The sequence below is a fragment of the Microcaecilia unicolor genome, chromosome 13, assembly GCF_901765095.1.
Source record: "Microcaecilia unicolor chromosome 13, aMicUni1.1, whole genome shotgun sequence".
Taxonomy (NCBI): domain Eukaryota; kingdom Metazoa; phylum Chordata; class Amphibia; order Gymnophiona; family Siphonopidae; genus Microcaecilia; species Microcaecilia unicolor.
In genome coordinates this window covers 97691078-97704249 of record NC_044043.1, presented here as the reverse complement: position 1 = coordinate 97704249, position 13172 = coordinate 97691078, and the positions used below count along the sequence as shown (strand labels likewise).

Below are 13172 nucleotides of genomic sequence, written 5' to 3'. Positions count from 1 at the left end.
TCAGTTGTGCATTCTAGGACTTTCGGTAGTGTTCCATATCTTGGGTCAGATGTATGTGAAGCTGTCGAGTATGAAGATTTGTATTTTAGGCATTGACATCTTGGGACATATAGGATGAGATAGTTTATTGCACCTTCTATTGCGTTGCGTAGAGGTAGTTCTATTAGGTTAGTCATGTATTCTGGTGCAAGGCCAAAAAATATTCTGTAGGCCAGGGTGCAAATCTTGAAGGATATACATGCTTTGATTGGTAGCCAGTATAGTTTTTAGAGCAGTGGTCTTGTGCTTTCTATCAATTTGTTCTGAGTATTAATCTTGCAGCTGTATTTTGTGCTATTTGCAGTTTCTTTAGTAGTTGTTCCCTGCATAGGTGCCATTGCAGTAGTCTGCTCGGGCGAGGACCATGGATTGGACTAATGTGCAGAATACGTCTCTCAGAAAGTAGTTTTTTTATGCATTTCAGTTTCCAAATGGTTTGGAACATTTTCTTCCTTGTGGTTGAGATTTGATTGTTGGAGGATAAATAGAAGTCAATGGTGACTCCTAGGATTTTTAAGTTGTCAGATATTGGGAGGGATGTACCCATGGAATTGATGTTTCTGAAGCATTCAGTGTTGTGTGATGATGTATCAGGCAGTGTGTTTTTTTCCTTGTTCACTTTAAACTTGAACGATGATGCCCAGGTTTCCACTGTTTATGACGTCAGTTGCAATTTCATGCTAATTCTTTTTGAAGGGGTTGTAGATTGACACGTCATCAGATATATAAGGGGGTTAAAGTCTTGACTGGCTAGTGCACGGCCAAAGGGGGCCATCATTAGGTTTGTATCGAAAAGTCTTCTCATGAATCTAGCTATCAGATTTTGTGAGTTCAAGATATGTAGTAATTGCTGAGAGGTTCAGTAGTATCCAATTTGGCTTTAGTCCAGAGTCTGAAAGGTGCAACACATACTTCAAAGGAGGGGAGTCGGGCAAATGGGATTTCTATTTTGAACTGAAAACTCCATTGATGAAGTATCTTAGGAGGTCTTTTACTTAGGCACATTGGCATTTTTAGTGCACGCTAAATGTTCTGTTCTCTGACAGCCTTTCCCTGATTGTAATGTGGCTCTGGGGTGTGACACTTTTTCTGTCATTCTCACTGCAGAGTCACATGAGTGTTGCATTGTGGGGGGGTGTAGTTATCAGGCAATGTGACTTCACTAGCTTGTCTGTATAGAACTGTTATATGATTGGTTATGCTGTTGCTTGTTGGCAGGCTGTTCCCATTGGTGGTTTTCCCCCAGCTTACTGGGTCAGAGTGTGCCCTTTTCTGTTCCCTTTAGTCTGAGGTAGGCTCCATTTGTTAGACAGTACAGAACCCTTTCCTGCGTTACCCTCTGTTAAGAGTACTTAGTTTTTCCCTTGACTATATCTTACTAAAAAAGATATTGTACTCCAGTCAACCAGCTCCGAGTTAATGGTGTTTTCAGAATCATGGAGACTCTTTGTCATTGGGGCAGAACCTCTGATCTACAGTTGACTGTGAGTAAACATTGTGTTATTCAAATAAAGGACTTTGAGAGAGATACGAGTCTTCAGGTGTGAACTGGTGTACCGAGGTTATACGTCAGGATATAAGACTTAGAAGCTACAAGTCTTAGAGGCCTGAACACTAAACGCTAAAGATGCCAATGTATTCCTATGGGCATCTTTAGCGTTTAGTGTGTGCCTATTTTTAACACGTGCTAAAAATGCCAGCATGCCTATGTAAAAGACCCCCTTAGATTGCAACTGGCCATCAATGGCCTATATTTGATATTTTGTTTATTTTATTTTTGTTACATTTCTACCCCGTGCTTTCCCACTCATGGCAGGCTCAATGCGGCTTACATATTGTATACAGGTACTTATTTGTACCTGGGGCAATGGAGGGTTAAGTGACTTGCCCAGAGTCACAAGGAGCTGCCTGTGCCTGAAGTGGGAATTGAACTCAGTTCCCCAGGACCAAAGTCCACCACCCTAACCACTAGGCCACTCCTCTACTCCACTTTATGACTTTTGGGCTAATCTTCGAAAGCGGACGCCCATCTTTTGACACAAATCGGAAGATGGGCGTCCTTATTGCTATAATCGAAAGCCGATTTTGCACATCGCCAACTGCTTTCCATCACAGGGATGGCCAAAAGTTCAAGGGGGTGTGTCGGAGGCAGGACTTGGGCGTGCCTAATACATGGACATCCTCGACCCATAATGGAAAAAAAAAGAGCGTCCCTGATGGGCATTTGGACGACTTTTCCTGGTCGTGCTTTTCTTACAAGCAAGACACAAAAAGGTGCCCAAACTGACCAGATGACCACCAGAATCGGGGATGACTACTACTACTACTATTTAGCATTTCTATAGCGCTACAAGGCGTACGCAGCGCTGCACAAACATAAAAGAAAGACAGTCCCTGCTCAAAGAGCTTACAATCTACTAGACAAAAAAATAAAGTAAGCAAATCAAATCAATTAATGGGTACAGGAAGGAGGAAAGGAGGGTAGGTGGGGGCGAGTGGTTACAAGTGGTAACGAGTCAAAAGCAATGTTAAAGAGGTGGGCTTTCAGTCTAGATTTAAAGGTGGCCAAGGATGGGGCAAGACGTAGGGGCTCAGGAAGTTTATTCCAGGCGTAGGGTGCAGCGAGACAGAAGGCGCCAAGTCTGGAGTTGGCAGTAATGGAGAAGGGAACAGATAAGAAGGATTTATCCATGGAGCGGAGTGCACGGGAAGGACGAGTGTAGAGAGATACTGGGGAACAGCAGAGTGAGTACATTTATAGGTTAGTAGAAGTTTGAACAGGATGCGAAAATGGATAGGGAGCCACTGAAGCGACTTGAGGAGAGGGGTAGTATGAGTAAAGCGACCCTGGCGGAAGACGAGACAGGCAGCAGAGTGTTGAACCGATTGGAGAGGGGAGAGGTGACTAAGTGGGAGGCCAGCAAGAAGCAGATTGCAGTAGTCTAAACGAGAGGTGTGGATGAGGGTTTTGGTAGAGTGCTCGGAAAGGAAGGATGACCTCCCCTTACTCCCCCAGTGGTCACTAACCCCCTCCCACCCTCAAAAAATATCTTTCAAAATATTTGTTGCCAGCCTCATATGTCATACTCAGCTCCATCACAGCAGTATGCAGGTCCCTGGAGCAGTTTTAGTGGGTGCAGTGCACACTTCAGGCAGGCGGACCCAGGCCCATACCCCCCCCCCCCCACACCTGCTATGTTTGTGGAAGAAACAGCAAGCCCTCCAAAACCCACTGCAAAACCACATCTAAGTGCCCCCCTTCACCCATAAGGGCCATGGAAGTGGTGTACAGTTGTGGGTAGCGAGTTTTGGGGGGCTCAGCACACAAGGTAAGGGAGCTATGTACCTGGGAGCAATTTCTGAAGTCCACTGCAGTGCCCCCTAGGGTGCCCGGTTGGTGTCCTAGAATGTGAGGGGGACCACTGCACTACAAATGCTGGCTCCTCCTACGACCAAAGGGCATGCATTTGGTCATTTCTGAGATGGACATCCTTGGTTTCCACTCTCCCTATTTAGTGGTCTAAGGAACAGAATAGAATTACCTGCCTGAAATAATTCCTATGTATTACTTTCTCTGTATTTCTGGCAAGTTGTTTTATCGCTTGTAAAAAATGTAATGGTTATAAATGAAAATAAATTTTAAAAAATAGGCAAAAAAACTAAAAGAATAAGGGAGTAAATAAATTTTTTTTAAGAAAATGACAAAATAATAAAAGAAATAGAAAGAAAAAAGTCATCAGACAAAAAAAGAACTGAGGAACTCATGCAATAGGCAGGAAGTCATCCGCACATGCGCGGTTTGTGCGATTCGCACACTAGAAGACTCTAGCAAAACTTTTTTATTTTTGATGGCAAAATGCCGGTTCCTGGGCCGATGCGGACGTCGACCCACCTGTGAGAACAAGCAGCCTGCTTGTCCTCGGAGAATAGATGTTTCTGATGGTAAGTGAAGGAATTTCCAATAAAGTGAATGTGTGTATATTTATCTTTTAGATCCAGGAAAACCAACCAATTATTTTCTTAGAGAAAGCATAGAATTGAGGTTAGAGTGCAGTGAGGTGCTCTCATGTTATCTCTTGTGGGGATCCAAAGGGGTAATCTTTTTCTTGAGAAGGCTTTGCTTTCTGAATTTTCCTGCTTTCCACCTTTGAACTATTTTTTAGGATTTAGCCTTTAGGGGGTGGTGGGAGAGAGATAGTATAGGTGTGTGTATATGTATACACACACATGCAAATACACCACTAATGCTTACATTCATCTGCCCCTGCTACAGACCACACTATTTTATACAAGCCCATTTGGTTCTTAGGACTACATCTGACCCTGCAGTTGGGTATGTGGTTCTGCCATTTTTTTTTTTTTTTTTTTTAAGATCAGCATCACTGTTTTAAATTCTTTTCTGTGAAGATTTGCAATCATGCATTCAGCAGGTCACACAGACTAACAGGACTGAGGCAGGAACTGTACGAGTACCAGGCACAGAAACTGCCACAAATGTTCAAAGAAGCTGTAAAACTTTTGAGTGTAAACAAAAAACAAAATGTCTGGAGCCAGGTAACACCAACGTCATCAACTCCCACAAGTGTGGCTCCATGCCTTGCCCACAGAGAACGTACATGAGAAAGTCTTTTCTGTAACCATATATCATTTTGCCCTAAATTTTTTTTATGATTTCTTGCAGAACCCATTGCTATATTTTTTCAGGTTCTGAGTTGGGTACTCAAAACCTGATAGACATAAGTGAACAAGAAATGGCTCTTGATCCCAACCTCTATTAAGCACTGTTGAGGGTGCTCTAGCAGCTTTATATGGCACTTAGGTTTATTTACTAACAGTTATGTGCTAATCCTTATTAAAAATGACCAACTATGTAATATCATGATGCTAAATGGTCCTTTCTGGTGTTCTGCTATATTTGTTGGATTGAGGGAAAGCAACTTTTTTTTACCACATAAACAATGGTGAGTAAAAGCAACTTAGTCAATCAAAGTGTCCTAACCTGAAGCATGGTCTTTAGTAAGCATAAACTAGATGATTTTCTTTTATCCACTTTCAAAATCTGATATTGGATTACCATTGAATACTTCAGAGATGTACATTTTATTTTCTAGCAATGCCACGTAGGACACAAAATAGAAATCACTTTAAGACTCAGTACACCGAAATAGCGCTTTCTCTTTATACTACAATATGGAGATTTTGTACATGTACAGTTGAAACAAATCCATGTCAAGAGTGTAAAAGAAAATGACTTCAGTGGGCTGAAGCTAGAAAATGTATTAATAACATGATCCTCAATGCTCTTGATGTGTCAGACAAGGAAAAGCAAAACTGAAAAAAAAAGTTAATTAGTTGCCACTGTATTACAGAATTGCAAGCAGAGTAATAGGACCCAGAGAAAAAGGGGCAAGAAACATAGAGGTGAAAGAGAACATTACCAACACAGACATAAACAGACAAAGGCACAGTTTTGACTGGATGATCATTATTGGTTGAACAAAAAGGTTCGATCAAAGAAATTCCTGGCTAAAATTTAAAAGAAGGGAGAGAAAATCTTTTTTAATGGAATTTATTGGGGGACCAGGGAGCCAGGAATGATCATGATGTATGTTTCATTTCAAAATATCAGACAGTAAGGACAGAGGAAAATAAATCTCCACATGAGACAGAAAAAAAAAAAAAGATACATTCTTAGTACCCATCAAAGCCTACTAACCTTACTCATACATTTGTGAAATTCATCTCCTCTTATCCCAAGTTCCCAAAACCTAGCAACTTCACCAATTTCTAGAAGGCAGTATTACACTGGGACAAATGAAACAAAATGTTTTTATGAAGAGATCCTAGTTTCATGGTATCTGTCTGGGGATGAAGGTGGCTTTCATATATTTGTCCACTATTGATCATGGACATCTAAATTTTTCCATCTTACTAGAAATCTAAGCATTTCCTGAAAATGGCACTCTTTCATGCTTTATTGAACATGTAATGGTGATCAGACATTTCTAGGTAGGTTTATAATGTCTTTAGGATAGGTCTTCAGGTTTTCCAACTGTTGTAGAAGAAATCCTTAACAGACAGATGTGCACTGTAAGCAAGAAAATGCAACAGAATGCTGTTCTTGCCACCTATTAATTATAAATTTCTATATGTAAACATGATAAATGATTGCTCCTACTAAACTTGTTCAACCTCCTTTTTCTTTGTTTTTTCCTTTTTTTTTATTAAATATAAAATCTGACATATTCCTTGAAGTCTGAAGTCCAGTGCAATCTGCTTTAACCTGACGTAAGGCATTCGTGAGGAAGTCAATTCAGATCATGTGGCTGCCTTCTAGAAGACTGGAGTGAGTGGCTGTTTGATCCAACATCCAAATTTTAGCTGTGATGCCCTGGCAAATCAAATTGCATAAACCTTCTGGTCACAACTGCCATCAGTGGTCAATGCAAGCATTAATGTCCAAGGAGACCTGTCCCTGAGAAAGAAAACCTGAATTATTTTCATGTTCTAGGAAAGGGAAAGACAAAACACTGAACATGTTTATCAGTGAGTTAAAAACCCAAATTACAGAAATATGCCAGAATTCTGGAAGTATAATCCTTCTCTTAGGAAATTAATAAAATATCCATTGTACTGCAAATCTTTTGGCTGGATAAACCGATGAATGATTCTGAAACACAAAAAATAACAACAAAGACCATACAAGTCTATCCAGTCTGTCCTGCCATTTTCAACTACTCATCTCTACGATCCCCCTTTTTCTCCTCAAAAATTCTGTGCTTGTCCCATGCTTTCCTGAATTCATATTCTCAGCCTCTACCTTTTCTGAGAGCCTTTCCACACATTAATAATCATCCTATCTGCAAAGAAACATTTCCTTAGATTACTCCTGAGTCTACCTCCTTGAAACTATTAACAGTATGTCATTCTCAAAACAGTAAAGTTTTAATTTTCTATACCACTTCCCAAAATGCCTGTCACATCCTTATTACCTCAATCTTTTAAAAGTTCCATGATGAACTGAAAGGTAAGTGGGGGTCTAAGAGGAGCAAGTGGCACCTTTGGCCCCAATCTGGACCTGAGAGACCAAAGAACAGAGTGGAATGAGGATGGCGTGATAAAGTAAGAAAAAAAAAGGACTAGGAAAGAGGGAGTGAAGAAAGTATGGGTGAGATCACACACACAAGGAGTAATCACTGGTTGAATCAAGGAGGAGGTGATCCACCGAGGTGGATGAACACTGACTCCCACGAGAAAACAACAGTTAAAAGGGAAGTGGACCAATGACTCCAGGGAAAAAGGATACTGATGTACAAAAAGCATCACTTTATTCACAGATTCAACACAGTACCTTGTTTCGGCCACAGGCCTGCCTCAGGAGTCTTAAATGATTCTGGTACTAGGAATCGATCTAGAGATTGTATGGTCTTAAATGATTTTGGTACTAAGAATCTATCTAGAGGTTGTATGGTCTTGAGAAAGACCTTTAATGATTTTTAAAAAGATACTGAAACGTCTCTGTGTAGTCTGTTTTCAACAGTATCTGTTCAGTATCTGTTTAAAAATCGTGATGAGAGACAGAGGTATGACTGCGCTGGAGTGGGACTGTGCACTGGTCAGGGAAGAAATGCACTCGCCATCCCTGTCAGGTTTTTTTTTTTGTATTTTCATTTTTATTGAAAGGTTCAAATACATCTGTCTCAGGTTTTGACTGTGGAGTCCTCTGTTGTCTTGGGCAAGAGTGAGGTACCTAAGTTGTCTAGGAGGAACAGGAGGGAGGAAGGTACCTATGCCTGTAAACAGTAGTAGAATTTCCTGTGTCCTCTGTTATAAAACCTCCTAGAAGAGACAGCTGGGTCAGGTGTCTTAAGTGTATCTGAGTACTGCTTGATAAGGGAGCAGTTTCTTGCACCTTTTCTCCAAAAAGATTCCATGGAATGTCATGTCAGCAAACTTCTCCTGCTTCTAGCATGAGGTCTGAGGCCCACAGCCAAGCAATTCTACATGCTCCAATCCCCACTGAGGAGGCTCTCTATGCTGTATCAAAAATATCATAGGTTGAACAAACTATGTATTTTGTGCACTCCTTTTCCTCGGCTACTAGCTTGTGAAGTTCACCAGTTTCTCCCGAAGGAGTGTGCTAGCAAATTCTGTCACACCATGCACAATGTTCCGCAAGTACCTGCCCATGAGTAGCTGGTAGGATGCTATGCAGGATGTGAGCTTAACTTTCTGATAAATGTTTTTCATAAGAGACTCCAAGGTCCTCACCTTTCTGCAAGGGAGCACCAAGGAGTGGGTCTTCATATTCTTGGCTCGAGAGTGAATTCAACTACCATGGAATGGTAGTAAGGGTGTAACTTCTCTAAATCCTGGAGTCTTTTGAAGTTTATACAGAGTTGACCTTCTTGTTTACAAGAGGTAGAAGAGGGGGGATCTCCCACATTCTCATCTGCACGTCCTTCAGGATTCTGCGAATGAGGAAGGTCACAGCCTCTTTAAGAGGGGTCAATGAATTAGAGGACATCCAATGTTTCTTCCCTGAATTCATCTTTTATCTCCAAAGGAAATGGGACAGCTTTAGCCATCAGACTGAAAAACTCAATGAACTGCCATGAGTCTCGATGCTCTGGAAGCCACAGCCTTGCATCAGGAAAAGTAGTATTCCATGCATTCCTCAATTTGTTTATGAGTTGCACCTTGAAAGCTGCCATCGACAAAGGCAGGAGCATCGCTGTCAGGGTGGCACAAACCCCTGATTTACTTCAAGTGTATTGGGGGCTAGGTTTTGATTCCTTGACGGCTGTTGCATCCTCTTTGATATGATAGAGGATGAGTGGTCTTCATGCTGGGGCTGCTTCAAGGTCATTGATGACCTTGGTACCTTGATATTCTCAAGACTACACTTCAAGGGGGCTCGATGACACTGCGTCCTGATCTCCGTTTGACATCCCACATTCCTTATTCCTTGGTGGTGAAGACGATGAGGGTGAATCCTTCCCTTTTCCTTGGGAGGAGATGGGCTGATGACTGATCCTGATGGCTGTCATCAACACTCAAAGTCAATGGTGATCAAGATACTCTCAATGTCAATGCATCTCCAGTGTGAAGCAGCTCCAGGAGTAATGAAGGCCAGTGCTTCCAATACTGATGTTGATGAATTGAACTTATTGGCACCAAAAAATGCATTTGTGCATTCTCCTCTATGTTATCTATGAACACAGAAGACAACGAGAGGGATCATGATCGGGTCCTATGCATTACAGGCACAAACTGTGAATATCCATTAGGGATATGACCTTGGTATACCTGTAAAACTTCAAGACACTGGGAACTTGTCTCTGAAATATGTCTGGAAAACAGCCACAATGAAATCAAACTAACTCGATTATGAAAAACACCCGACTGGGCGCTTAGGCCAACAAGGTCAGAAGAGGGCCAACGGGGGGGGGGGGGGGGGGGGGGTTCTGAAAACTATGGAATTTGACACAAGATGATAGTTTAGTGTGACGGTTCTACTCCACAGAAATGACTGGCTAGGTTCTGCAAAACAGCAGCAGGCAGGAAGCAGCATGCATGCTAGATGCATTGTTCTCAAAAGCTGTGATAAAGAATCTGGAGAACGGTTTGCATCCTGGGAAAATTCCCTTGACATCCCTGACTGCATGCCACAGGGTCAGGAACCGTCATTTTCAAAGACGGTGGTGCAGAGGAAGGCGCTAGGGAGCATCACCCCACCTCTTCAAGGAACTTGGGGGGGGGGGGGGGGGAGGGACAGCAGCAGGTGGTAGGAGAGTGACTAGATACCAAGAATATGGAGGGGGGTGATCAAGGTGTCAAAGCAGGGTCTTGGGGAAGGTCATGGGATTTGGTGGTACTTCTAGAGACCAGGGTGTCTTTTTTTTTTTTTTTTTTTAATGGAGGAATGGGTCCATTAGACACTAAGAATATTTTTTCTAATTGGCAGGGGGAGGAACAGACTCAGGGAATCAAGTGTCTGGTGGAGGGAGCCATTAGCTTTTCTGCCCCAACGCAAGTGGTGCAAAAGGGCACACTAACCTTTCTACACCTACTCAGACCTGGTGTTGTGCCCACCTCGAGATTCTCTGCATTGGGCCAGAATAACTAACAGCCTTATTATCACACAATTCTATTTGAGTTATGAGAAGTCCCTTCAAGGAGTAAAAACACAAAGAGGCTGTTGGCACCATATAAACTAATCAATTTATTGAGACATGAGCCTTTGCTATACACTACAGAAGTGGATCCCAAACCTGTCCCAGCCAGTCAGGTTTTCAGGATATCCACAATAAATATTCAGGCATTAGATCTGCATGCAATGGAGGCAGTGCATACAAATCATGAATATTCATTACGGATATCCTGAAAACCTGACTGGTTGGTGTTCTCTCAGGACAGGTTTGGGAAACACTGCACTAAAGGTTGGGAACCTAGCTGTGAAAGGCCAAATTGATTAAGAGACAGAGATTGAATTAGATGATGGGAGGGCAGCAGCCTATGAACTGAATGACTGCAGAAGGTCCCTTCTGAAGTTCACTGACCCAGACATGCTTGGGGAAGAAATAATACATGTACTTAACTCTATGTTATTCAATCATTTCTTACAATACGGTACTTTCTAAACAGCCAAGTCTTAATGTGCTTTCTAAAACATAAATGATCATTAATTTGAAGACTCTCTGGAAGATCAAGCCACATCTTTGTGGCCTGATACATAAAATTTGTAGCAAAAATCCACCTATAGCTCACTCCTTTAATCTCTGGAAAATGCAAAAGCATTCGATTTTTAAATCATAATGAGCCCTGTAAAGGTGACCAGGCCACCAATGTTGTCATATATTGAGGTAATTGCCTATAAAGAATCTTAAATTCTAATATGCAAACTTTACTACTACTACTACTTATCACTTCTCTAGCGCTACAAGGCATACGCAGCGCTGTACACCATACACAAAAAAGACAGTCCCTGCTCAAAGAGCTTACAATCTAGATAAGACAGGCAAACAGATAGAACAATTAAGGGGTAAGGGAATAAAGAGGTGAGGATAAAAGGACAGGGCAGATGAGTAGAGGTTAGGAGTCAAAAGCAGTGGTAAAGAGGTGGGCTTTAAGTTTGGACTTGAAAACGGCCAAAGACGGGGCTAGACGTATAGGCTCGGGAAGTCTATTCCAGGCGTGAGATGCAGCAAGATAAAAGGAACGGAGTCTGGAATTAGCAGTAGAGGAGAAGGGGACAGATAAGAGAGATTTATCTACAGAAAATAATTCTGGTTGCCCATAAAAGCTAATGTGCCTTAATATACAAAGGTGTAACTTTATCACATTTATTAGCAGAGTACATCAATCTTAAGACTATTTTTTGAAACGTTTGCAACTTCTTCATCAATAGATCTGAGCCCTCTGCATATAGTACACTACAGTAGTCAAACTGGCTAAGAATTGAAGCTTGTACGACTACTACTATCTCAAACTGTTCAAACTTCAAATAACACCTGATCCTTTCTAAGATGTTGCAAACTCAAAAATACTACTCTAGATACCAGAATCTGATTTTTCAATGACAGGATAGAATCTAACACAACACTAAGATAGAAATCTCCAGATTAAAACAGGCACCCTCAATATTTAACTGACATAAGACACTTGCTATGGAGGATGTAATAACAATTTTAGTTTTGTCCATATTTAGTTTTAAGCAATGTGATTTGACCCATGATTCTACAAGCATTAACACAGCTTCCAATCTTCAAATCAATTACTCTCTTATTATTAATTATAGGAAGTACCAAATTAACATCATCGGCATAAATATAGGCACCCATTTCTAAAACATCAAGTTTTCTTCCTAAAGAAGCCAGCAACACATTAAATAATATAGGAGACAATGGGGAGCCATGTGGAACCCTGCATATTGGATACCAACAATCTGAGACTAGTTCTTTCACCTTTACTCTCAATGCTTTAGTTGTTAGAAACCCCTTAAACCATTTCAATACCGGTCCTGAGATTCCCAATTCATCTGTCACCTGCTGCCACAACTGCTGCAACCCTGGAAGAATGCTTCTGCTTCCCACCATGACATCAAAAACTCCTGAACCTATTGATGGTTTGATCCACAGTCACTACTATTCTCCTGCGTTTGTTTTCAAAATAACCTAAGGTTGGTGTTATTTTGCTTTATAGACTGTGCAACTGGAGCTATTTACAAAAATAGAAGTAGCAAGCTAGGAGCAAATGAAGCTCTCTCTTATATCATTTAAACCTGCGGACTGGTGAAGGGTCAGAAAGTTGGGGGGGGGGGGGGGGGGAGATTGGATCTATTACTTTTTACCAGTTGAAGAGGAGCAAAGGACCGACTGTAGTAGTTGTGGAATTGATATACGCTCCCTTTTATGATCAAGTGCAAGAATGATCTGGCCATAGGTACCCCACACCGACCATATACATTTTCTTAACCTGACAGTTGTCAAACATGTCCTTATTCACATTTTCATTTACTAAATAATACCTTTTTCAGTTAGTCAAAGTGAAAAGTTAAGCCGGGGGGGGGGGGGGTGGGTGGGGGGGGGGGTGGGGGTGGTGCTGAATGGAGATAGCTGCCAACCTGATATGCATAATTACCTTTAAATCCTTCTTCGGGCAAACAAACTGAAAAACAAAAACCACACACCACCACATTTTAGACTGCAAATTCAGTACCATCTTCTGGCATAAACTACAGAAATATTTTTAGGTCTTTTAACAGAAAGAACAGATATAGATACAGAGATGTATACAATTTTTTAAAGTACAGGCACACTTTTAAGACTAGTTTACATTTACATAAGTTCATGTGTCTGCATAACAGTAAACAACTAATCTGAAACTAATACTAACAGCGTCCATTTTATTTAGGGGATGCTGATGTGGTCCTGTTGCATATGCAGAATTCTACTTGTGATTTCCCTAAGTAAAACAGGATTGCAAGGCTGTGCATGTAATTGAATCAGTAAGTACTTTATCAGTCTGTGCTAAAAACCTGTGCCCATTAATAGTTTTACTTGAAGGTGGCAAAACTTCAAAAATGCTGTTTTGTTTCTTTATACTCCATCGAACAATCAAGCCCAACAGCT

General features: G+C 41.3%; 1 protein-coding gene across 2 annotated transcripts in view; it reads right to left on the bottom strand.

Annotated features, from left to right (window-relative positions):
* Positions 1 to 5592: 5592 nt before the first annotated feature.
* Positions 5593 to 13172, bottom strand: part of USP48 (ubiquitin specific peptidase 48) — a 170461-nt gene continuing 162881 nt past the window's right edge. For both annotated transcript variants that reach the window (XM_030222113.1, XM_030222115.1), the window contains exons 26-27: positions 12682 to 12708; positions 5593 to 6514 (exon numbers count right to left, since the gene is read on the bottom strand). In XM_030222113.1, coding sequence (XP_030077973.1) covers positions 6492 to 6514; positions 12682 to 12708 — 50 coding nt within the window. In that variant the 3' untranslated portion in view covers positions 5593 to 6491. The remainder of the gene's footprint in view (positions 6515 to 12681; positions 12709 to 13172) is intronic.